Below are 26706 nucleotides of genomic sequence, written 5' to 3'. Positions count from 1 at the left end.
CTTTAGAATTTTTCATGAATTAATTCTTTAGAAGACCAATTGTCGTCACAATGTAATCTCCTTATGATCATTTGATTATCCTGTAACCTGTAAAAAAAACTTGGCAGAAAGAAAACATAAGTGTGTTCAAGAAGAAATGGCCATTTCCTTCATGATTCTTAAACAAAAATTTCATACCAAATAAAACAAATTAAGGACAATCAAAGTGTTGAAATTGACTTAATCATGATATTAAAAGCAATCCATTCTTAAAAATAACCATGAAAAGTAATACTCCCTGTTTTTGTCAGCTAACTTTTGTGCATGGCGAAAAGTTTGGCATTATAGATTTGTTGTGTCTTGCAGATTAGTACGTTATAAAAGCATACAACAATATAAAATTGCCAACTCTAAGCAAGTTAATCAGCATTTAAATAATCCACCAAATGTTCTTTTAAATTATTCTTCCAAATGTTCCATTATTTATTTTCAAACCTGCGCGAATTTTGTGAAAAGTGTGTTTGTTTGTTTGTTTGTTTTTTAATTTTTGCTTTTGTACCAATTGTTGCAGTTTCATCCGGTTCTTGTAATTCTCATGATTCTCTCAATTTACATGCCACCAAAGTTTTGTTTTATGCCAAAAACAATCACAAAACACTTAACAATTTATTTATTTATTATTATTTTTTAGCAATGTATTAAGACAATCATATATTATAACAACATAATAAAAAAATCAATAACCAACATAACAAATAATCAAATAACAAGAAATTATAACTATATTAATTAATGCAATTATAAAACATATTAATATATTAATACAATTTTTATATCAAACATTAATTAATAATTAAATAAAATAATTAACAAACATATACAACAACTTATAAAAAAAAATATAACAAATTGCAATTAACAAATATTAATATATACAATGAATTTAAAAATATAAATAACAACAAAATACAATCATAATAATATATTAATACAATTAATATATCAATATATTAATTATAATAACAAACATTAAGAAATTACAACAAACATGAAGAAATTATATATAACGAAATCAAAACAAATAAATACAATAACAAAATAAAGCTAAAAATACAAAACGCACAATAAAAAGTGGGATTTGGTGGACTCTTCTCATGGCTCTGGTTTTGAAGGTTAAGTACCAGGGTATCCTTCGGCGTGTAACATTTCAACTCAGCGAAGAATATGTTCAAGAAATAAATTTCGATGTTCTCAAATCCAAAATCCGCGAGCTCTTCAAATTAAACCCTAACGCAGACATTTCCATCTCATACACAGATGAAGACGGTGACGTGGTCACCACGGCAGACGATGGAGATTTCTTGGACGCTGCTCGTCAGGGTTTAAATGCTTTGCGTCTCGATGTTTCATTGGAAATGAAGACGTCGAATTCAGAGAGATCTACAGCCCCCACGGAGCAGAGGTATGAAGGGATGGAACCGTTATTGGAGGCGTTGAGAAAGGTTTCTGATCCTACATATCATTTGAGGGCATTGTCAGAGGTTCCTGTTCTTAATTCTGTGTTCTCATCTCCAGCAGTGGCTGAACTCATGAGGTTGGGTACTGCAAATTTTGGGTCGCTTTTCGATGCCCAATCTCGTTCAGGGCAGAACAATTTTTTTATTTTAAACCCACAACCCCCAATAGAAGCACCTTATTTACATGTTTATGCATTGCAGGAAGAAAACCTCAGTCAAGAGTAGTTTTTGTTTTCATAAGCAATTTTATGGCGCAGGAAGAATAGATTTAAATCAGAAGCCAGAACTAGATAAAAAAAAATTAAACAATCATATGTGCATGCAATTAATTTATTTCAATATGATGTGAATTTAAATAGAAAATTAAATTGTTGCAGCAAATTGATATCTGAATCTTGCAAATTTTCTTGTAATCCATAGAATGCGCAGCGTAATTTTCCAGCGAGAGTATTTTTATTTGAAATAAATCAATAGATTTTCTGATCTTCCCGATCGCACAAAGCGCAGGAAGAGAGCATACTAATCTTTTGATTTGTTTTTATTTATGCAGGGCGGTTTTAAAAAAACTGAATTTAAAACTAGCTAAATACTAAAGCATCAAAAAACTCAAACTTGAACTCCTTTATGAAGATCCTGTTGTCACCAGGTTTCATAAGTTAGTTTTTCTAAAGAAAAATACTAGTACTGAATTAAATTCCTAATGCCTGATCCCTTAGCACCATCCCCGGCAATGGCGCCAAAATGTTGGGCAATTTAATTGCTTAAATTGCTTTCATTAAATTATCAACCAGGGAAACTCGTAAGCTTGTGATGATGCTAGCAAAAGATATGCAGGAGTAGGCAACTAACTCTATGTCTAACTAAATTATTTACGATTCAATATAATATGCAAGGGAAGAGGCTCCTAATTAAGGAGGTCTTGGTTGTCCTTCCCTACAGTATCATAGAGAAATCAATGATTACATAAAACTAGAAACTTGAAATAAAGACAAGAGAATGAACTTTAATTGTTGTTCAGATTCAAATAGAGAGAAAGACTAACTTAGTCCATTGATTGCCCCCTCATATACTAATCCAAACTAAACTAAGATTCATTCATAAGCATAAGAAATGAAATACTTGAAACATAAAAGCAAAAGAATGAATTTCAATTATCATGCAAATCAAATGGAGAGAGAGCCTAACTTAGACCCTTGGTTATCCCCTCATATGCTCATAAGATTTTAATTTAAAACTCATTCATCAATCACAAACAAATCCTCAAACATCTAAGCAATTAAATGAAATAAGATCTATTATGAAATAAAATGTTTCTTTCATCCTTTTAGAGTGAGCTCAATTCTCTTAAGAACAAAGTGAAAAATCATTCTATTTACTACACTAAGACAACTTATATCTAAAACTATATAATGGAAATTTATGTAAAATGAAGCTTTATTCTATTCCATCATAAGTTGGATACATGCTCCAAGAGTCCTCCTCTTTGGAATGGAGGAGGTACTCCTATTTATACAATGGGATGAGATAACAAACTCATAATGATGATCCACTAATCTCTCTTTAGTTCCATACATTTCTCAACCATCTAGACACATAACTCCCTTTTGTCCTTGATCTTCTCCATGAGATCATGATCTTTTCCATGAGGCTTATCTTATCAAATTCGAATTTGATCATTCAAGGCCACATAAAGATGCCCTGGAAGCTTCCTTTGTACCTACACATGTCAACAAACTCATTCTAATTGTTAGGTATAAGTATAAGCATATTATTTTCTAAAGTTTAACCATAAATCCACTTTAAAATGTTAAGAATTAATAAACTTTGAAAAAGCATAGTTATAACCCAATAATGAGGTAAATGTAATGATGTGGAGGTGGAATGGAGGTGACATGAAGGTAAAATGTGAAGGTATTGGTGAATAATGGAGTGAGAATAAGGACAATTTTGAAGCCCAACATACCCCCAAACTGAAGGTATTGCATGTCCTCATGCAATCTATTACATTACTTTTTGGTACTTGAGCTTTGGCTTAAACTCTGCATGATATCATTTACTTAACTTTTGCAAAGCGTTTTTTTTTTTTTTTTTTTGATGAACTACAACTTGGTTGGTTCTTGTGTTTCAACCATATTTTGTTTGTTGCATTCAATTTTAATGTATGATCTTTGCATATTGATAATGTGATTTTTATTGCAGAGTATTTTTGTTGGAATGCATCATGGTTGGTTCTTGTGTAACAACCATGATTGTGTTGGCATCCAATTAACTTTTAAATACTTTTGACAAAGCCATTTGTATGCTTATGTAATAGTGAATATATTTTGAAGGTAAGTGGGTTTTAGAATGTGATATATGAATATGGATGTTATATGAATGTGACAAAGTATGTATGTAAATGTATCCTTCCCCTTAAACGGATGGTTTGGGCAGTTATGTGAAATGAGGAAAGGAAGTGAAGTTTTTCCAAAAATTATTATTCTAACTTTTCAAGGAATTTAATGGTTAAAAATTAGAAAATATCATACCCTAACTTACCCTTCCAAAAATGGATGAGAGTTGTGCACGTGTGGCTGCAAAAACTGTTATTCATAGTCTTCTTTACTTGGGTGTGAAAATGGTGGATGAAATCGAAAAAGTGAATCTTTTATTGTTGCTGCATCTGCTGTTGAATCTATTGTTGGATCTTCTGCTGAATGTTCGGAATCTGCTGCTAAATGCGGCTGAAAATGTATAAGGCTTGGAAGGTATACAAAATATAGAAGTTAGATTTCTCCCCCAGCCTTATTTATTGACTTGTCCTCAAGTGATGACAAACTGAAAAACAATGAAAAGAAATTGGCTTCATCTGCTACAAAATATGGGTCTTCAAGTCTTCAACGCTTGATGGCACAAATCTTACTATGTGATTAAATGTGTCGATGTCGAACATAGCAAGAAGTTATTGACTTAGTGGCCGTTAATGAATGCCCCTAGCCAACACAAGAGCTCCCACCATTGATTCCAATGGGAGTCAAGATGCCTAACACATCTTTGTAGGTACGAATAAATTTGTCGTGGTCGAGTCACCTACAAGATCCAACGAACAAGGGATATTAATGTACTCCCATTGTTCATTGGCAAGAGTACTTGCCATTAAAGCATGTAAGCCTCTAGGTGTTTTTACAAAGTTAATTGGACTCTAGGACTTTGACTCAATGATATCCATAGAAGCAGGGTTTTATTTGCGGAAATGAAGGGGAATGGTAATGACATGGAAAATGACAATAAGCTTGTAAGGAATGGATGTAAGGAAATGCATGGTGTATGAATAAGAACTCTTGCTGTGAAAAATGGATATGGAAAGGTCATGCTTTACGGTTTGACAATTGGTGGAATTCAAAACCTTTTGCAAAAAGGGAGTTGCAAAGGAGTGGTTGTAGAGTTGGATTTGTCTTTAGAATTTATCATGAATTTAGTCTTTGGAAGACCAATTGTCGTCACAATGTAATCTCCTTATGATCATTTGATTATCCTGTAACCTGTAAAAAAAACTTGGCAGAAAGAAAACATAAGTGTGTTCAAGAAGAAATGGCCATTTCCTTCATGATTCTTACACAAAAATTTCATACCAAATAAAACAAATTAAGGACAATCAAAGTGTTGAAATTGACTTAATCATGATATTAAAAGCAATCCATTCTTAAAAATAACCATGAAAAGTAATACTCCCTGTTTTTGTCAGCTAACTTTTGTGCATGGCGAAAAGTTTGGCATTATAGATTTGTTGTGTCTTGCAGATTAGTACGTTATAAAAGCATACAACAATATCAAATTGCCAACTCTAAGCAAGTTAATCAGCATTTAAATAATCCACCAAATGTTCTTTTAAATTATTCTTCCAAATGTTCCATTATTTATTTTCAAACCTGCGTGAATTTTGTGAAAAGTGTGTTTGTTTGTTTGTTTGTTTTTTAATTTTTGCTTTTGTACCAATTGTTGTAGTTTCATCTAGTTCTTGTAATTCTCATGATTCTCTCAATTTACATGCCACCAAAGTTTTGTTTTATGCCAAAAACAATCACAAAACACTTAACAATTTTTTTATTATTTTTTTTAACAATGTATTAAGACAATCATATATTATAACAACATAATAAAAAAATCAATAACCAACATAACAATAATCAAATAACAAGAAATTATAACTATATTAATTAATGCAATTATAAAACATATTAATATATTAATATAATTAATATATTAATACAATTTTTATATCAAACATTAATTAATAATTAAATAAAATAATTAACAAACATATACAACAACTTATAAAAAAAATATATAACAAATTACTATTAACAAATATTAATATATACAATGAATTTAAAAATATAAATAACAACAAAATACAATCATAATAATATATTAATACAATTAATATATCAATATATTAATTATAATAACAAACATTAAGAAATTACAACAAACATGAAGAAATTATATATAACGAAATCAAAACAAATAAATACAATAACAAAATAAAGCTAAAAATACAAAACGCACAATAAAAAGTGGGATTTGGTGGACTCTTCTCATGGCTCTGGTTGTGAAGGTTAAGTCCCAGGGTATCCTTCGGCGTGTAACATTTCAACTCAGGGAAGAATATGTTCCAGAAATAAATTTCGATGTTATCAAATCCAAAATCCGCGAGCTCTTCAAATTAAACCCTAACGCAGACATTTCCATCACATACACAGATGAAGACGGTGACGTGGTCACCACGGCAGACGATGGGGATTTCTTGGACGCTGCTCGTCAGGGTTTAAATGCTTTGCGTCTCGATGTTTCATTGGAAATGAAGCCGTCGAATTCAGAGAGATCTTCAGCCCCCGCGGAGCAGAGGTATGAAGGGATGGAACCGTTAATGGAGGCGTTGAGAAAGGTTTCTGATCCTACATATCATTTGAGGGAATTTTCAGAGATTCATGTTCTTAATTCTTTGTTCTCATCTCCAGCATTGGCTGAACTCATGAGGTTGGGTACTGCAAATTTTGGGTCACTTTTCGATGCCCAATCTCGTTCAGGGCAGAACAATTTTTTTATTTTAAACCCAGAACCCCCAATAGAAGCACCTTATTTACATGTTTGTGCATTGCAGGAAGAAAACCTCAGTCAAGAGCAGTTTTTGTTTTCATAAGCAATTTTATGGCACAGGAAGAATAGATTTAAATCAGAAGCCAGAACTAGATAAAAAAAATTTGCAAAATCAAACAATCATATGTGCATGCAATTAATTTATTTCAATATGATGTGAATTTAAATAGAAAATTAAATTGTTGCAGCAAATTGATATCTGAATCTTGCAAATTTTCTTATAATCCATAGAATGCGCAGCTTAATTTTCCAGCGAGAGTATTTTTATTTGAAATAAATCAATAGATTTTCTAATCTTCCCGATCGCACGAAGCGCAGGAAGAGAGCATACTAATCGTTTGATTTGTTTTTATTTATGCAGGGCGGTTTTAAAAAAACTGAATTTAAAACTAGCTAAATACTAAAGCATCAGAAAACTCAAACTTGAACTCCTTTATGAAGATCCTGTTGTCACCAGGTTTCACAAGTTAGTTTTTCTAAAGAAAAATACTAGTACTGAATTAAATTCCTAATGCGTGATCCCTTAGCACCATCCCTGGCAACGGCGCCAAAATGTTGGGCAATTTAATTGCTTAAATTGCTTTCATTAAATTATCAACCAGGGAAACTCGTAAGCTTGTGATGATGCTAGCAAAATATATGCAGGAGTAGGCAACTAACTCTATGTCTAACTAAATTATTTACGATTCAATATAATATGCAAGGGAAGAAGCTCCTAATTAAGGAGGTCCTGGTTGTCCTTCCCTACAGTATCATAGAGAAATCAATGATTACATAAAACCAGAAACTTGGAATAAAGACAAGAGAATGAACTTTAATTGTTGTTCAAATTCAAATAGAGAGAAAGACTAACTTAGTCCCTTGATTGTCCCCTCATATACTAATCCAAATTAAATTAAGATTCATTCATAAGCATAAGAAATGAAATACTTGAAACATAAAAGCAAAAGAATGAATTTCAATTATCATGCAAATCAAATGGAGAGAGAGCCTAACTTAGACCCTTGGTTATCCCCTCATATGCTCATAAGATTTTAATTTAAAACTCATTCATCAATCACAAACAAATCCTCAAACATCTAAGCAATTAAATGAAATAAGATCTATTATGAAATAAAATGTTTCTTTCATCCTTTTAGAGTGAGCTCAATTCTCTTAAGAACAAAGTGACAAATTATTCTATTTACTACACTAAGACAACTTATATCTAAAACTATATAATGGAAATTTATGTAAAATGAAGCTTTATTCTATTCCATCATAAGTTGGATACATGCTCCAAGAGTCCTCCTCTTTGGAATGGAGGAGGTACTCCTATTTATACAATGGGATGAGATAACAAACTCATAATGATGATCCACTAATCTCTCTTTAGTTCCATACATTTCTCAACCATCTAGACACATAACTCCCTTTTGTCCTTGATCTTCTCCATGAGATCATGATCTTTTCCATGAGGCTTATCTTATACAATTCGAATTTGATCATTCAAGGCCACATAAAGATGCCCTGGAAGCTTCCTTTGTACCTACACATGTCGACAAACTCATTCTAATTGTTAGGTATAAGTATAAGCATATTATTTTCTAAAGTTTAACCATAAATCCACTTTAAAATGTTAAGAATTAATAAACTTTGAAAAAACATAGTTATAACCCAATAATGAGGTAAATGTAATGATGTGGAGGTGGAATGGAGGTGACATGAAGGTAAAATGTGAAGGTATTGGTGAATAATGGAGTGAGAATAAGGACAATTTTGAAGCCCAACCTACCCCCAAACTGAAGGTGTTGCATGTCCTCATGCAATCTATTACATTACTTTTTGGTACTTGAACTTTGGCTTAAACTCTCCATGATATCATTTACTTAACTTTTGCAAAGCGTTTTTTTTTTTTTGATGAACTACAACTTGGTTGGTTCTTGTGTTTCAACCATATTTTGTTTGTTGCATTCAATTTTAATGTATGATCTTTGCATATTGATAATGTGATTTTTATTGCAGAGTATTTTTGTTGGAATGCATCATGGTTGGTTCTTGTGTAACAACCATGATTGTGTTGGCATCCAATTAACTTTTAAATACTTTTGACAAAGCCATTTGTATGCTCATGTAATAGTGAATATATTTTGAAGGTAAGTGGGTTTTAGAATGTGATATATGAATATGGATGTTATATGAATGTGACAAAGTATGTATGTAAATGTATCCTTCCCCTTAAATGGATGGTTTGAGTAGTTATGTGAAATGAGGAAAGGAAGTGAAGTTTTTCCAAAAATTATTATTCTAACTTTTCAAGGAATTTAATGGTTAAAAGTTAGAAAATATCATACCCTAACTTACCCTTCCAAAAATGGATGAGAGTTGTGCACGTGTGGCTGCAAAAACTGTTGTTCATAGTCTTCTTTACTTGGTTGTGAAAATGGTGGATGAAATCGAAAAAGTGAATCTTTTATTGTTGTTGCATCTGCTGTTGAATCTGTTGTTGGATCTTCTGCTGAATGTTCGGAATCTGCTGCTAAATGCGGCTGAAAATGTATAAGGCTTGAAAGGTATACAAAATATAGAAGTTAGATTTCTCCCCCAGCCTTATTTATTGACTTGTCCTCAAGTGATGACAAACTGAAAAACAATGAAAGGAAATTGGCTTCATCTGCTACAAAATATGGGTCTTCAAGTCTTCAACGCTTGATGGCACAAATCTTACTATGCGATTAAATGTGTCGATGTCGAACATAGCAAGAAGTTATTGACTTAGTGGCCGTTAATGAATGCCCCTAGCCAACACAAGAGCTCCCACCATTGATTCCAATGGGAGTCAGGATGCCTAACACATCTTTGTAGGTACGAATAAATTTGTCGTGGTCGAGTCACCTACAAGATCCAACGAACAAGGGATATTAATGTACTCCCATTGTTCATTGGCAAGAGTACTTGCCATTAAGGCATGCAAGCCTCTAGGTGTTTTTACAAAGTTAATTGGACTCTAGGACTTTGACTCAATGATATCCATAGAAGCAGGGTTTTATTTGCGGAAATGAAGGGGAATGGCAATGACATGGAAAATGACAATAAGCTTGTAAGGAATGGATGTAAAGAAATGCATGGTGTATGAATAAGAACTCTTGTTGTGAAAAATGGATATGGAAAGGTCATGCTTTATTGTTTGACAATTGGTGGAATTCAAAATCTTTTGCAAAAAGGGAGTTTCAAAGGAGTGGTTGTAGAGTTGGATTTGTCTTTAGAATTTTTCATGAATTTAGTCTTTGGAAGACCAATTGTCGTCACAATGTAATCTCCTTATGATCATTTGATTATCCTGCAACCTGTAAAAAAAACTTGGCAGAAAGAAAACATAAGTGTGTTCAAGAAGAAATGGCCATTTCCTTCATGATTCTTACACAAAAATTTCATACCAAATAAAACAATTAAGGACAATCAAAGTGTTGAAATTGACTTAATCATGATATTAAAAGCAATCCATTCTTAAAAATAACCATGAAAAGTAATACTCCCTGTTTTTGTCAGCTAACTTTTGTGCATGGCGAAAAGTTTGGCATTATAGATTTGTTATGTCCTGCAGATTAGTACGTTATAAAAGCATACAACATTATAAAATTGCCAACTCTAAGCAAGTTAATCAGCATTTAAATAATCCACCAAATGTTCTTTTAAATTATTCTTCCAAATGTTCCATTATTTATTTTCAAACCTGCGCGAATTTTGTGAAAAGTGTGTTTGTTTGTTTGTTTGTTTTTTAATTTTTGCTTTTGTACCAATTGTTGCAGTTTCATCCAGTTCTTGTAATTCTCATGATTCTCTCAATTTACATGCCACCAAAGTTTTGTTTTATGCCAAAAACAATCACAAAACTCTTAACAATTTTTTTTTTATTTTTTTTTTTTTATTTTTTTTTTATTTTTATTTTTTTAACAATGTATTAAGACAATCATATATTATAACAACATAAAAAAAAAATCAATAACCAACATAACAATAATCAAATAACAAGAAATTATAACTATATTAATTAATGCAATTATAAAACATATTAATATAATTAATATATTAATACAATTTTTATATCAAACATTAATTAATAATTAAATAAAATAATTAACAAACATATACAAACGCGACTCAACGCCTGGAAATCGCTGGAAGCTCTCGGCACAGCAGACATACCTCGCTCATATCAACTATTGACTGATGAGCCAAATACAGCTAAGGCTGATCTGAAGGAGCAGCCAACAAAGCCGTTCGAGGCCAGAAACCCGCAGTCATTATTCGTTTTTGCCCAACCTGGGGGCGGAAAACTGTCAGAGATCGGACTGATATACACAGGATCCGCCAGCCTGGTGTTTGTCAGGCTCATTCCCCAGCAGTTGGTCCAGGCATGCAAAGTCGGGGGCCTGTATGGGGCAGATCTGCCTCCGCACATAACTGCATGGGCCAAACTCTGTAGATCTAGAGGATATTTGCATCGTTTTAACAGGGGGTTCGCAGTATGCGATGTGCAAATGAGAGATCGTCATGACAGGGGCCCAGATCTGGAAGATTGCTCACCAGATCGGGCCAAATATTGTAGATCCGGGGTGGTTCTGTCGCACAAGGCAACCAGCAACGTTTTGTTTCCAGGCAGAGCAGGAACTCAACAAAATTGCAGACATCGGGTAACAAAAACTTGTTTCCAGATCTTCATAAAAACCCCAGAGACGCAATCTTTTTTAGTATGGGTACATGCAGAAAGTACCGTGCTGCAGCTGAAGCAGCAAATCTGTGTTTTGGCTGGATACCCTAGCAAGATCCAACACTTAGTAAATGGTAGATGGTCTCTCCAAGACAACAGAACCATGGGAAGCTATGGAATTAGCCCAGGAGAAACCATCTTCTTGAATCTCAGACTGAGGGGAGGAGCCCCTCCTCAGGGTCAGACAAGCAGCACAGGGGAAGATAAAAACTTCACAGGAGGGGATAAGGGGACAAAGACAGCATCCCAGCAGCAACCCAAAGGAGGTGCCTCCTACAAGAACATTCTTCAGGGAAACAAAGATACAGGGTCCTCTCCAGATCAAGGCAGGTATACTCCTAGGCCATACATAGTGGATCAGTTAGGGCAAACCCCAGCTCTAAACTTTGACTCTTCAGGCCTTGATGTCTTCGTAAAGTCCTATGAAACGCAGGCCCTAATATGCCGTTTTAACAGTTTCTGGCCAAAACCAATGGATCTATTCCATTGGATTTTCAAAACTTGGACCATGGAATGTGATATACATTTATGCTCCAAGGGTTTTTTTATAGTTAGATTCGCATCCCCGGAAGTCAGAGAACAAATCATCAGAGATGGGCCTTGGTTCTGGGGAACATCGGGGTTGTTCATGACCCCATGGTTTCCAGATTTCGATCCAAACACCATGACGGTATCCAAAGTGCCGGTTTGGGTCCGTCTATACAACCTTCCCCTTCACTTCTGGAGTGAACGAGTCTTGGAAGGAATTGGGAACAGCATAGGGAAATATATCAAAACAGATCTGGAGAGGATTGATGAAAGGGTATTCGCTTTTGCACGCATTTGTGTGGAAGTAGACCTAAGCAAAGGGCTGCCAGACAACATAAGGCTGATCTACAAACAACAAAACTGGCTACAAGCACTAGACTATGAAAATACTGCGTTCAGATGCAGGCTCTGCAGGCAGACAGGACACCTGCAAAGCACATGCCCAGAAGCAAAAAAAGCTAATAGTAAAAAGAAGCAGAAAGGGAAGCAGAAGAAGGGATGGCAATTTCCCCCCCCGGACTCAGATGACGAAGAATCAGAAGCAGAAGAGGATGTCACTCCCACAGAGAATGCAGAGGCACCACAAGAAATGGAGACTCAGAAGGAAACTACATCAAAAAACAAGATCACAAAGCACCACCAAGATCAGGCAGAGAAGATAAGCGAGAATCAAAGCATGGGAGGGATCAAACGACATCACCACTCAGATACTTCAGATTCAGACAAGGAAACAGCCACTCAGAAAGCAGAAACACAGTTAGTCATAGCTTCGACCGAGCCCACACAAGGAGAGTGGCGCAAGGTTGAAAAGAAAAAGGGGCGAAAAACTTGAAATGTGAGTTTTTACTCACTGCTGGATTTCAGTTTCTTTTGCCTACTTCTTCTCCCTCCTCTCTTCTATATTCTTTTCTTCTTTATGCACGTTAGTCTTCTAACGTTTCGTGGGGTGCGTTTGCACTCGAGCCATTTCAGGCAGCTTATGGAAATGCTTCAATGCATCTGCTAGTGTAACTTTTCATTTTTTAAATAAAAAGTTACCGTTTTTTTCCTTGGAAAAAAAAATTCAATATATTAATTATAATAACAAACATTAAGAAATTACAACAAACATGAAGAAATTATATATAACGAAATCAAAACAAATAAATACAATAACAAAATAAAGCTAAAAATACAAAACGCACAATAAAAAGTGGGATTTGGTGGACTCTTCTCATGGCTCTGGTTGTGAAGGTTAAGTACCAGGGTATCCTTCGGCGTGTAACATTTCAACTCAGGGAAGAATATGTTCCAGAAATAAATTTCGATGTTCTCAAATCCAAAATCCGCGAGCTCTTCAAATTAAACCCTAACGCAGACATTTCCATCACATACACAGATGAAGACGGTGACGTGGTCACCATGGCAGACGATGGGGATTTCTTAGACGCTGCCCGTCAGGGTTTAAACGCTTTGCGTCTCGACGTTTCATTGGCAACGAAGCCGTCGAATTCAGAGAGATCTTCAGCCCCCGCGGAGCAGAGGTATGAAGGGATGGAACCGTTATTGGAGGCGTTGAGAAAGGTTTCTGATCCTACATATCATTTGAGGGCATTGTCAGAGGTTCCTGTTCTTAATTCTGTGTTCTCATCTCCAGCAGTGGTTGAACTCATGAGGTTGGGTACTGCAAATTTTGGGTCGCTTTTCGATGCCCAATCTCGTTCAGGGCAGAACAATTTTTTTATTTTAAACCCAAAACCCCCAATAGAAGCACCTTATTTACATGTTTATGCATTGCAGGAAGAAAACCTCAGTCAAGAGCAGTTTTTGTTTTCATAACCAATTTTATGGCGCATGAAGAATAGATTTAAATCAGAAGCGAGAACTAGATAAAAAAAATTAAACAATCATATGTGCATGCAATTAATTTATTTCAATATGATGTGAATTTAAATAGAAAATTAAATTGTTGCAGCAAATTGATATCTGAATCTTGCAAATTTTCTTGTAATCCATAGAATGCGCAGCTTAATTTTCCAGCGAGAGTATTTTTATTTGAAATAAATCAATAGATTTTCTGATCTTCCCGATCGCACGAAGCGCAGGAAGAGAGCATACTAATCGTTTGATTTGTTTTTATTTATGCAGGGCGGTTTTAAAAAAACTGAATTTAAAACTAGCTAAATACTAAAGCATCAGAAAACTCAAACTTGAACTCCTTTATGAAGATCCTGTTGTCACCAGGTTTCATAAGTTAGTTTTTCTAAAGAAAAATACTAGTACTGAATTAAATTCCTAATGCCTGATCCCTTAGCACCATCCCCGACAACGGCGCCAAAATGTTGGGCAATTTAATTGCTTAAATTGCTTTCATTAAATTATCAACCAGGGAAACTCGTAAGCTTGTGATGATGCTAGCAAAATATATGCAGGAGTAGGCAACTAACTCTATGTCTAACTAAATTATTTACGATTCAATATAATATGCAAGGGAAGAGGCTCCTAATTAAGGAGGTCCTGGTTGTCCTTCCCTACAGTATCATAGAGAAATCATTGATTACATAAAACCAGAAACTTGAAATAAAGACAAGAGAATGAACTTTAATTGTTGTTCAGATTCAAATAGAGAGAAAGACTAACTTAGTCCCTTGATTTTCCCCTCATATACTAATCCAAACTAAACTAAGATTCATTCATAAGCATAAGAAATGAAATACTTGAAACATAAAAGCAAAAGAATGAATTTCAATTATCATGCAAATCAAATGGAGAGAGAGCCTAACTTAGACCCTTGGTTATCCCCTCATATGCTGATAAGATTTTAATTTAAAACTCATTCATCAATCACAAACAAATCCTCAAACATCTAAGCAATTAAATGAAATAAGATCTATTATGAAATAAAATGTTTCTTTCATCCTTTTAGAGTGAACTCAATTCTCTTAAGAACAAAGTGACAAATTATTCCATTTACTACACTAAGACAACTTATATCTAAAACTATATAATGGAAATTTATGTAAAATGAAGCTTTATTCTATTCCATCATAAGTTGGATACATGCTCCAAGAGTCCTCCTCTTTGGAATGGAGGAGGTACTCCTATTTATACAATGGGATGAGATTAAAAACTCATAATGATGATCCACTAATCTCTCTTTAGTTCCATACATTTCTCAACCATCTAGACACATAACCCCCTTTTGTCCTTGATCTTCTCCATGAGATCCTGATCTTTTCCATGAGTCTTATCTTATCAAATTCGAATTTGATCATTCAAGGCCACATAAAGATGCCCTGGAAGCTTCCTTTGTACCTACACATGTCAACAAACTCATTCTAATTGTTAGGTATAAGTATAAGCATATTATTTTCTAAAGTTTAACCATAAATCCACTTTAAAATGTTAAGAATTAATAAACTTTGGAAAAGCATAGTTATAACCCAATAATGAGGTAAATGTAATGATGTGGAGGTGGAATGGAGGTGACATGAAGGTAAAATGTGAAGGTATTGGTGAATAATGGAGTGAGAATAAGGACAACTTTGAAGCCCAACACCAACAACCTCGGGATTCAAGCCACTTTTCTAGCCCATAATCCTGGCCTCGGCCCAAAACTTGTTGTAACTTCCAGAATTCATTAAAAACATAATAAAAATGATGATCAATCAAAAATCACCCTCAGGACTAGGCCTGAGCATCCCCAACTAGGATTGACATTCTATCAAACACTTGAAATCAATGCAACCTACAGGTCTAAGATACAAGACAGAGCATAAACGACTAATACAACTTATGAAGCATAACCAAAAGGATCACCTCCTTCTCCATTGAACTAATACATCATCAATTAGGTCTTGCATCCATCCATTTAAGAGTTACAAGTAAATACATGAAATAATAATGACATGAACTAGTCATTCAACCATGCTTATAACCAACATAAAACCATATAAATATCATTGATACAACAACCATTAAGTCCACATATTAATCAATGCAAAAGTAAGAGAACTTAGCTTTTATTAATCATAGGCAAATCCGACCAGGTTCAAGACTTCCATGTACCACCCGACCATAGACATGGCTGAACCAAATCTCTCTTTTAGCCAGTCACCCTCGTGCCATATTCCAAGCATGAAAGTGGATCTCATAGAACAACCGATCCAAGAACAACCAAGGGAATCCAGAGGTTAAACCACCTCCACCCTCATCAAACCTTGATCACGCCAAAATCGGTGCTCTGATCACAACCAAACTGAACTTGGAATGCTATCTAGAATCCATCACTATCCTTGAGGAATTTTCCATCTCCTTGTCTCTTAGGATTTACCGCAATCCAAACCCGAATCACTAGGCCCTAAACCAAGACTGCTCCCTCAGACTTTACCATGTATCCCGCCAAAACCGGTCAAGGGATTCCTAGGCCTTTGGGAATGAACCTTGAGACCACCTCCGCCTCGGATTCCGAAATCCATCCGGCAATTCCAAAGCTCAAAACTGAGATCAACATCCCAACATACCATGGCATCTAGAAAAATACAAGGCTAGGTTGAAAACCATTGTCATAACCCAACAAAACCATGCCATCGACAGCAAGAGAACCATACAACAACATGCAAATCCATGCACGTCCAAACCAACTAGGAAATCCCACATGCAAAAGGTTACCTACAAGTATTCCTGTTGAAGCTGCTTGATCCTGCTTGATCCTGCTTTCCTTTCCTTGATCCTTGCTTGCTTTTCCTTTCCTTTGCTCCAAACTAGAGTGCTCCAAGAAAATTCTAAGTGACCAAGACTGAGAGAGAGAGAGAGAATAATGAGAGAGCTCCAAACTTGAATTGACCAAAAGCCTAACACTAAGCAACCTGCCAACTGATCTTTAGAAGCTTTTTTATCAATGAGGCCTCTAATTTCTTCATTTTCCATTATTTTCCTTCAATTTCATCCTCACATGCAACCTGTGACCTTTCACCTTACTTTTCTCCTAATTTCCTTTATTTTCATAAATAAATGTGCCAAAAATTCCTTTTGCATTTTATGCCTTAGTCTTTGCTAATTTCCTTAGCCAAAACACACATCTAGTGATGCCCACTAGGATATCTTTGCCCAACATTCATATTGGAATACGTGTCCCTTACCTGTGGTCTTATTTTGCCTTTATTTACTTTTATTACATGAACTTTTTAACAGGGTTGTTACAGAACCCTCCCCCTTGGGGAACACCGTCCTCGATGTTAAACCACACCAAGACCTCAACAAAACCACTAAAAAGAAAACATACTGCCCATGGAGCTTTATAACTTAGCTCATTGCAATATTTACAATGAAAGACCTGCTCAAAAGAAAAACACCATGACAATATAATAACCATACCGCATATTGGAGCTTTATAGCACAACTCATTACGGTATTTACAATAACCACATATGCACATTTTCTAAACCATCAAATAAAGGATACGATTCCCATATCAATCAACAAGGGAATACAAAGGATCACACCTCCATCCTCAAAGTAATACTAGGATTCACCTACTTTCGAGGAAGCCCAAAATCCACTACCACAGTCAAAGTTGCATCCAATGTCCAGCACTACAATCCTACACCACTTGTCTTCTCAGTGAACAGTTACCAACTCATTGTTCCAAAGCACACGCCTAATGTGCATATGATTCCATCTGGCAATGCTAATGACCAAACTAATATATCTGTGACCTTCCCTTCTCTGCTACACAATCCCTCGGGAAATACGGTCACCCCCTTCCATGCAATCACTCACCTTCCAAGTTCCCTAGAATCCCTAACCCAAGAGACCCATCCCTTTGCAAGGCTTCCTCGCATCAGAAGATACAAAACCAAGGCATATACCTGCCTCAAAACCATCATATCGGTCATAGCATGCTCATGGAAATCAATGGACACTATTGGGTACCAGTGTCCCACAATGGCCCTACTCCTGAAGTGTTTTACCAGCATACTACTACATGTTCCAATTTCTTTTGTTGCTGCTGCTAATTCTTGTAGTCGATTTCAACCACCCAATCGAGCATGTTCATGCATTCCTGTTCCAAGCACATAATTTCCATTAGATTCAAATAAATTGAAATAACCTCAAATCATACCTCATTGGTAGCTCGTCAATAAGGTACACTTGCAATTATGTTCGCTTCCTGTCACAACAAGTCAAACTAACTGTTTGATCAAAACATCATGTATAAACATATCACATCTGGTTAGCTCAAAACACAACCATCATAGATCAACATCATAAATCACATGTAACCATCATAAACCAGAATCATAGATCACATATAATCATCATATACCATAGTAATGAGTCACATGCATAATAAAATTGAAATAAAATGTTGATACTTATCCTTTCATTAATCCTTAGCTTCCACATTTGTCTTTATTCTGTATGCACTCCAAATCGGTTGCCACACCAGACAAACACCCAGTGCCTTCTCCTTAGCCATGTGCACATACATGTAGAGTGCATCACACACATACATATACACACGTCATACAACACCATGAAATACATGCATCTACACCAATGCCATATGTACCACATGTACATAGTACCACCTGCACATTGCAACCACCTACACAATGTGTGCACAACATCACTTGTACATGGCACCACCTACACGACATGTACACAATGCCACATGTAAAATACACCACTGTACAACGTGTACACAATACCAAATGTGCACAACATCACATGCACGACATGTGCACAACACCACATGTACATAGCATCATATGCACAACATGTACACAACACTACATACACACATAACCACATGTACAACATGTACATGACACCACATGCTCACAACACCACTTATACAATCATGCACACAACACCATGTGTATAACATGCATAGAACACCATATGTACATAGCACTGCATATCTAACATGTACATAGCATCATCTATACACAACAATGCATATCCAACATGTGCACAACACCACATATCCATCATGTACATAGCACCATCTATACCCAACACTGCATATCAATATTCGCACAACACTATCTGTACCATCCTGTACATAATATTGCATAAACAACATGTACACATGCTATATATACATAACACCGTATGCGCACAACATCATAGATGCAACATGTACAACATATACAACATATGCACAACAATAGTACCACACATCCCCAAAACCACACTATCTCTACCAAGCAACCTTGCTTCCAGTGTCTCTCTGCCTTCCATGCTTATCCTAGCATGTCGCAGACTACACTGCTTTCATTTCACAGTTGTATCCCTCAGTGTAACATGTCCATAACATAGACATAATATAATCACATAATATCATCTCATAACCATATGATACTGACCTTGTATATTTTTCATGACTACTCTTCCCACTTGATTCCCCACGAACCAGGAATCTCTTCATGCCATTCATCTGCATAAGAAATAATTCCTCCACAAGAACGATCCATGACAACCATGTCACACAATGACAACATACATACAAACATATATAATCATTAGAAAAAGCAATCATCATCGTGTCAGACAATGACATACATACATACATGCATACATATATAAACATCAGCATAATCATGACCATGACATAATTACCAGATAACATAAGTTATAGGTTAAGAGAACTTCCTTTATCATGTACAACATGTACAACATTGAGAACAATCGTTCCCAACATAGCCAAGGCATCTAACACCTCAGATCCATTTACTTTACCCTTTCTGGTTACCTTTCTCATGTTTGTCCTGTCATCGTCCATTTACCACAATGGACCCAACCAGTCCAACCGACTGTCATAGTCTTACCTTCCACAGTGCTTACTCATGCACAGAGCTTCACCTGAGTCTTACCTTACCTGTTGGGTACCACACGAATCTTTGAACTTCATTAACTTTCCTCTTTCCCAACCAATTCCCAAGACTCAAAACATAAAAGGCAATACCAAGAAACAACCAAGAAGAAAACCATGAAAAACAATAACAACACGACACTGCAATAAAGTGACATAACTATGCAACAGACACAATCAAAATTGAAAATCAAGCACCACAATCGCAAAAGACCAAAGCACAAGACTAACAACAAACATCATAACTCAATCCCCATGGTTCCCAAGGAAACTCAAACAACACCTTCTTCAAGGTTTCATGGCAACCTCTCTTTCCATGCAACTCCTTGCATCATACTGCCATCAACACATAACTGTCAGTGCATAAATAAACATAAAAATACACGGCTTACCTTACCTTGTCGTGCCAAGCTTGTTGCCTTGCAACTAAACACATCCACACCATCTCTCAAGGGACTCTAATTATCTTGACAGATCCACTTGTAACTAGAGACTAGCTAATATACATGTCAAGTACATGTTCATGAATCTAGCACATATCCACATAATGTCAACAAAATCAAGTTTAAGAAGACTCCATGTATGCAAAGCACTCATTTGTTTGGAATTAGGGTTTCCAAACATAGCCAAAGGAATTCTTATCGAATTCCTTTCTTTTACCTTTTTGCCTTATTGCAATCAAGGCTTACTATGTACTCTCACATCACCCCACTGTTAGTTATATAAACACATCAACTATTACCTTGTCACACTAATACCAAGCATGTTCCCTGCAACTTCTCACACATGTCAACCACATGTTCCAAATATCAAGACAATCATATCTATCAATTTGAAATCAACCTTTACAAACAATCATGTCATAACCCATAGTCAACTCAGTCATTAGACATAATGCTACAACTATCACCTACTATACTCAAGGACATATCAACTGTCTCAACACATATGTATAAGTACAACCATCTTAAAACAAGATCATTTGAACACATACTCATATTATGCAATTCATCAAACTTGCAACCATATGATGTTAAATAAATCAAGTAGATGACATAATCAAATAGTCAAGTACCAAATACACAACATAAGAAAACTCATACCTTATTGTATTTTCAGGGGAGGCTATCTTGTCTGCACAATCAATCTAGTTAGCACGATATAAATTCTCAACACATCAGCTTAAACATAAATAAGATCATGATATCCAAAATAGCAACTAGCTAACATGTTTACATCCTAACTCATACACAATTATCATTCACACATATGCAAAGTCAATCTAGATTAGTACAACACCATATCACAAATATGTCGGCTCATACTTGAATATCGTAACCATAACCATTTGCATAGGCCAATCCAAATTAGCATGATACATATAACATCAAGGTATAAATGCTATAACCCTAATCATCAAGCTAAATATCATTCTCATCAACAACATATAACCTAATCACGAAGTTAACTATCATATAACAACAAGAAGTTAACCTATAACATACTCATCAAAAACATATAACATAATAATCAGGTTATCTAAAATAAAACAACAATAGTAATGCATACACCTACAGGTTACTATCATTCTTGACTATCTGACACATGTGCAATAACTACACTAATCAACTAACATACATCATGAATGTAACCATAACATCAAAATACATGTACATAACCCTAATGTATATAAACCTAATGCATATAAAAATCATTTACTTACATATTTTCATGCCAAACATACAATACTTGTATGATGATCTTCTCTTACCCCAAAGTCCAATGTTGCAAACTCATTATGATGCTCTACATCGCCTGCTCTATCTCAGCCAACACGTTAGCATCATAACAATCAATAACACCATAATGACCCAAATTGCATACCATGACTTCACAAGGCATGTTTGACCTATTATTCATGCATAAGTATAACCAAGACCATACATGCATGACCACAACCATTATTTCATTGTGCACATTGCCTCATGCAACTATCAACCTGCATAAGCAATGCTTAATAAACTACACATACGCATAACTGCATGTAGTTGAGCATAAGCAATCAATTCTTGAAATCAACCTACAAGACTGATGCATGTAATCAAATAACCAAGAATACAACCCAACATACAAGGATGTAATCAAGCTACATATACTCATGTAACCAATCATATACTCCTGGTGATGCATTCCATAAAATCAACATCAAGTTCCTCATGACAACCTTACTACAACCATGATTAATCATTATGCAATGCAACAAACACATGGAATTCAAGTGTAAGTGACACACATGCAATTGACATGCATGCCTTACCAATACATTCACCCAAGGAGAGTGCAACCATGCTCCGGTACCACTCTATGGTATCAGATATGACCCAAAGAGAGTGCAACCCGCTCCAATATCAATCTGTAACACCCCCTCCCAACTCTACCCAAAGTAACCATGCCAACTGGGGTAAACATGAGGAGATATGAAACTATGATCAGATTCAGCCTCCTATGTGACCTTAAGGAAATTCAATCGATGGAACATCACATATAGGCATCCAACATCATATACAGAACCCTCAGGAGACAAGTCAACCACTCAGATAGTCTGTCCCTGGGTCCCACTGCTATTCTGCAGCTCTTAGGACATAGTCACTCTCATGTTATGGGCAAGGGAGTGACCAGTAACCCAAAGTCGCTCTCACAGGCCTAACTTCCAATGACTATAGACCATAATTGCCAGTTTAGTGCCAGCGACCCCAAGATTTAAGCCACTTTTCTAGCCCAGAATCCTAGCCTCTGCCCAGAATTTGTTGTAACTTCCATAATTCATTAAAAACATAATAACAATGCTGATCAATCAAAAATCACCCTCAGGACTAGGCTTGAGCATCCCCAACCGGGACTAACATTCTGTCAAACACTTGCATCAATGAAACCTACAGGTCTAGGATACAAGACAAAGCATAAACGACTTAAACAAATTATGAATCATAACCAGAATGATCACCTGCTTCTTCATTGAACTACTACGTCATCAATTAGGTCTTGCATCCATCCATTTAACACTTACGAGTAAACACATGAAATAATCAAGACATGAACCAATCATTCAACCATGATTATAACGAGCATAAAAGCATATAAATATCAGAGATATGACAACGATTAAATCCACATATAAATCAGTGCAAAACAAAGAGAATTTAGCTTTTATTAATCATAGGAAAATCAAACCAGGTTCGGGACTTCCATGTACCACCCGGCCATAGACATGCTGAAAAAAATCTCTCTTTCAGTCAGTCACCCCTATGCCATATTCCAAGCATGAATGTGGGATCTCATAGAACAACTTATCCAAGAACAACCAAGGGAATCCAGAGGATAAACCATTTCCACCCTCATCAAACCGTGATCACACCGAAACCAGTGCTTCGATCACAACCGAACCTAACTTGGAATGCCATCTAGAATCCATCACTATCCTTGAGGAATTTCCTATCTCCTTATCTCTCAGGCTTTACCACAATCCAAACCCGGATCACTAGGCCCTAAACTGAGACTACTCCCTCAGTCTTTACGGTGTATCCCACCAAAATTGGTCAAGGGATTCCTAGGCCTCTAGGAATAAACCTTGAGACCACCTCCGCCCCGGATTCTGAAATCCATCCAGCAATTCCAAAGTTCAAAATAGAGATCAACACACCATGGCATCCGGAAAAAAGGCAAGGCTAGGCTGAAAACCACTGTCATAACTGTTACACTAAAAAATGTCACCTTGACTACTTACAGTTAGTATGGCTCAAATCAACAGTCATGCTACCCTCTTAGGCAAGTCTCATGCCTCTGTTATCCATCTCAAACTCAAAGAAGAGAGAAAGTCTTGTAAAAATCATGTTTATCTCTGGGGTCGCAGGTTCTCTCTAGTCTTACCTGCGGGGACGCGGACCTTGTTCACAAAATCTGCGTCCATGGACGCTCTGTATGTTAAGGGACAGGTGCGTCCCTCTGTAAAAGGCAAAATGCGCGAGTTTTATCTTGAAAAAGTTACTTGTGGTTACTTCTAGAACATTCTAGAGGTCGGTTTGATGAAATGGATGCGCCTCCAGTTGGTTCATGTATCTCTATTAAGGGGGAACTTATCCCATCAATAAGGGAGCTATCCCACCCAAAGAGGGGGATGATCCCATTGATAGTGGACCTGAATAACCTCTTTACAGCACTATAAATAAAGGCATTGAGCCAGAAGGAGAAGAGGTTGGAGCTATACATTTTCTTTGGGTAAATGCTGCAGGATTTAGGTCTTCCATTAGAGCCTTTGTGAGGAGAGATTGTCTTCACTTGATTCTACTTGGGAGAGGGTGAGCTTTGTCAAAGTAGAGGAAAACCCTTGATGGACCCTGGGAGGAACTTGCACAACACCAAGGCCAGGTTGTAAGAGTTTCTTTGTTTCGTTATTAATACAAACTGGTTTATTTTTCTCAATAGCTTGTGTTAATGAGTTATTTCATGTGTTCCTTGGTCTGCATGTTGAATATATGTTTTATTATATGAAATGCAAGTGCTTGGTAATTGTTTGATTGTTTGTGGTTGCAGGAATTGACTTGAAGGAGGAGCTCATCCGGATCGTCAAGAACGGACTTCAACAACAGCGTTTTGGAATAAGGTAAGCCTAAACACTTGTAGTTTTCATGTTGTAAAAGGTGTATTTAGAGAAAGATCACTCCATTTTGTCTTGTTTGTCATTAGAATGTCTTAGACTTCTAGGAAGGTCAGTCGTGTCCGCACCCTTGACAGATTCCGTGTGACAAATTGGCGACTCCGCTGGGGAATCCATTAATGAGAGAGTCTTTTCCTTTATATGAACTTTGCTTTGAGAAAATCATTTTTATTTTCTGGTTTTTGACTGTGAGAATTAGTATTTGGGTGGCTTAGCTTTAGATTTAGTTGGCTTTAGTTTTTCTTCCTTTTTCCAGAAGGACGCAGTCTCTGTGTGCTGCACAGTGCGTCCTTGGACGCGCTGTTGTCGACTGCACAGTGCGGGGCCGCACCTGTGACAACGGGTGGCCTGCGTCTTCCTGTAAAAGTTAAGAAAATTCCATTTTTGCCTTAAATTACTTTTAGATTTTGTTTTTTCTTAGTGTTTTCTGCCCAGATCCTTTAGTACCCTGTCAAGAATTCTCACCTGAACTAGTTTTGTGAGCTTTGAGTGTTTTAGTGGTTTTCAACGAAGTTTAGACCTAGGGTTTGATTTTTGGAAAGGCTTTGTAGTGACTTTGATAGTAGAAAGTTGTCCAGCCTTAGATATCTCTGGTTAGTCAACCTTCTTAGAAGTTGAGCCTGTCGTAAAGTCTCCTTGTTTGAGCAACTTGTCATTTGAGTTGTTTTGGGTCAAATTTCGAATTACTTGTTTATAAAGTATTGATTTCCATTTTACAAAAAGAACAAAAAGATTAGAGTTTTGTTTTGGCTAGTTTTTGATTCTGCAATAAGCTAGTCCTTGATTTGATTGTGATCAAGTAAAACACCTTAGAAATAATCATTGTTAGTTTTGGCCTCGTTAAGATTGCTTAGAGTAAATTTGCCTTTAGTTTGCTTATGAGTGCATTTTCATAGATTTTAAGAGTTGTTAAGATTGATTTTTGGTTATATTAGATTTATTTGCTTTATTAAAAGAAAAATACAAAAACATCTTCTTAAAAAGTCTTGTTTCAAGTAGCTTTTTGTTTTCAAAAGAAGAAAAGAGTTTTTTTCGTGCATGTAAAGAGAAGTTATGTTTTTATGCTTGGAAAAGAAAAACGAATTGTTTCTTTGATTGTCTTCAATTAAGAAGTTGCTTTTATAAAGATTGCATTCTCTCAACTTTTTAGTTAAGCAATTCATCGAAAAAGTAAAGTAGTGGATAAATCATTTTAGGTGCATTTTGTAGTGGTTTCGAGTCGAGTCAACACACCACTAGTTTCACTTCCATCACCTTTTGACTTAAGAAACAACCTTAAAAGTAACGCTTAAATTAAAATCAATCTAGTAATCTTTATTTTTCTAGGGCTCTGAAGCACCAACATAGCTTAGGCTAGGGTCTTGGAGTAGGTGAGTACTTAACTCTCCAAGACTACAAAACCAAACAGATAGTCTATCTTGAGTAGAACAAATCCAATTGTTTCAGTTACATTCTGGGAAAGCTCCTCTTAAAGGAGAAACACGAGCTCGTGTCCGAACCAGTGAGGGGATCATTCCTCCCTCGTTGGGAACGACGCCAGGCAGTACGTATTACAAACGGTAAACCTCGGATTAACCATTGTCGAGGAGCCAGGGGTCACTTATCGGTAAACCTTGGATTGTTGTCAAGGAGCCGGTAAGGGGATTGGAGCTTGCTACTCTGCCCTTGCGTGCTGTCGGAGTTTAGACTGTTCCCCCAGGTGTAATTGTTGTGATTGGTAACCTTAGTGGCCATAATATCTAGGATTCTACCCAAGGTGACGGTGGAGGGAAGGTCCCACTGTACCTGGAGCAGACGTCGGTTATACTCACTTGGATTTTCTGGGGGGTTCGCTTCACTTCGAGACGGTTAAAGTGGAGGAACTTGGTCCAGTCTATTCATTAAGCAGGTTGCCGGGGTAACTGTTCCACCCACTATTTCTGTACTGAATCCTGCGAGGTTGGGCCTAATCACCAACTAGCGCTTTTGGTCCGGAAGACTACTGTTTGTGTGTGGTTTGACGCTCTAGATTATTTAGGCGTGTGCTTCAAATTTGATTGGTTCTTTAGAAGACTTTAGGTGGTTTGATTTGAAATTTTTTACTTTGATTTCGTGTGTTGTAGTTAAAATCTTTAATTGTGGCGGAATTACCGAGAAGGTCCCGTCGCATTGCGGGCCAGTCTCCTGAAGTTGTTTCTGTGGCCGAATTGTTGAGAAGATCCCGTGAACTTAGGGGTTCACC

At 36.2% G+C, this 26706-nt stretch overlaps 3 protein-coding genes across 3 annotated transcripts; all 3 read left to right on the top strand.

Annotated features, from left to right (window-relative positions):
• The first annotated feature begins 1133 nt into the window (after positions 1–1133).
• LOC149162782 (uncharacterized) lies at positions 1134–1721 on the top strand. The gene has a single exon (XM_089435282.1). It carries the CDS (start codon positions 1134–1136, stop codon positions 1719–1721), a length of 588 nt encoding a protein of 195 aa, XP_089291408.1.
• Positions 1722–6075: 4354 nt separating this feature from the next.
• On the top strand, positions 6076–6678 carry LOC149162781 (uncharacterized). Its single transcript, XM_089435281.1, has one exon. It carries the CDS (start codon positions 6076–6078, stop codon positions 6676–6678), a length of 603 nt encoding a protein of 200 aa, XP_089291407.1.
• Positions 6679–13128: 6450 nt separating this feature from the next.
• LOC149162780 (uncharacterized) lies at positions 13129–13731 on the top strand. The gene has a single exon (XM_089435280.1). It carries the CDS (start codon positions 13129–13131, stop codon positions 13729–13731), a length of 603 nt encoding a protein of 200 aa, XP_089291406.1.
• The last annotated feature ends 12975 nt before the right edge of the window (positions 13732–26706 follow it).

Source organism: Pinus tabuliformis, chromosome 5_2, assembly GCF_031772625.1.
Source record: "Pinus tabuliformis cultivar Carrire ecotype Pingquan chromosome 5_2, CPIR1, whole genome shotgun sequence".
In the NCBI taxonomy this organism is placed as follows: Eukaryota; Viridiplantae; Streptophyta; class Pinopsida; order Pinales; family Pinaceae; genus Pinus; species Pinus tabuliformis.
The sequence above is the reverse complement of the archived record's forward strand: the minus strand, read 5'-3'. Positions and strand labels throughout refer to the sequence as shown.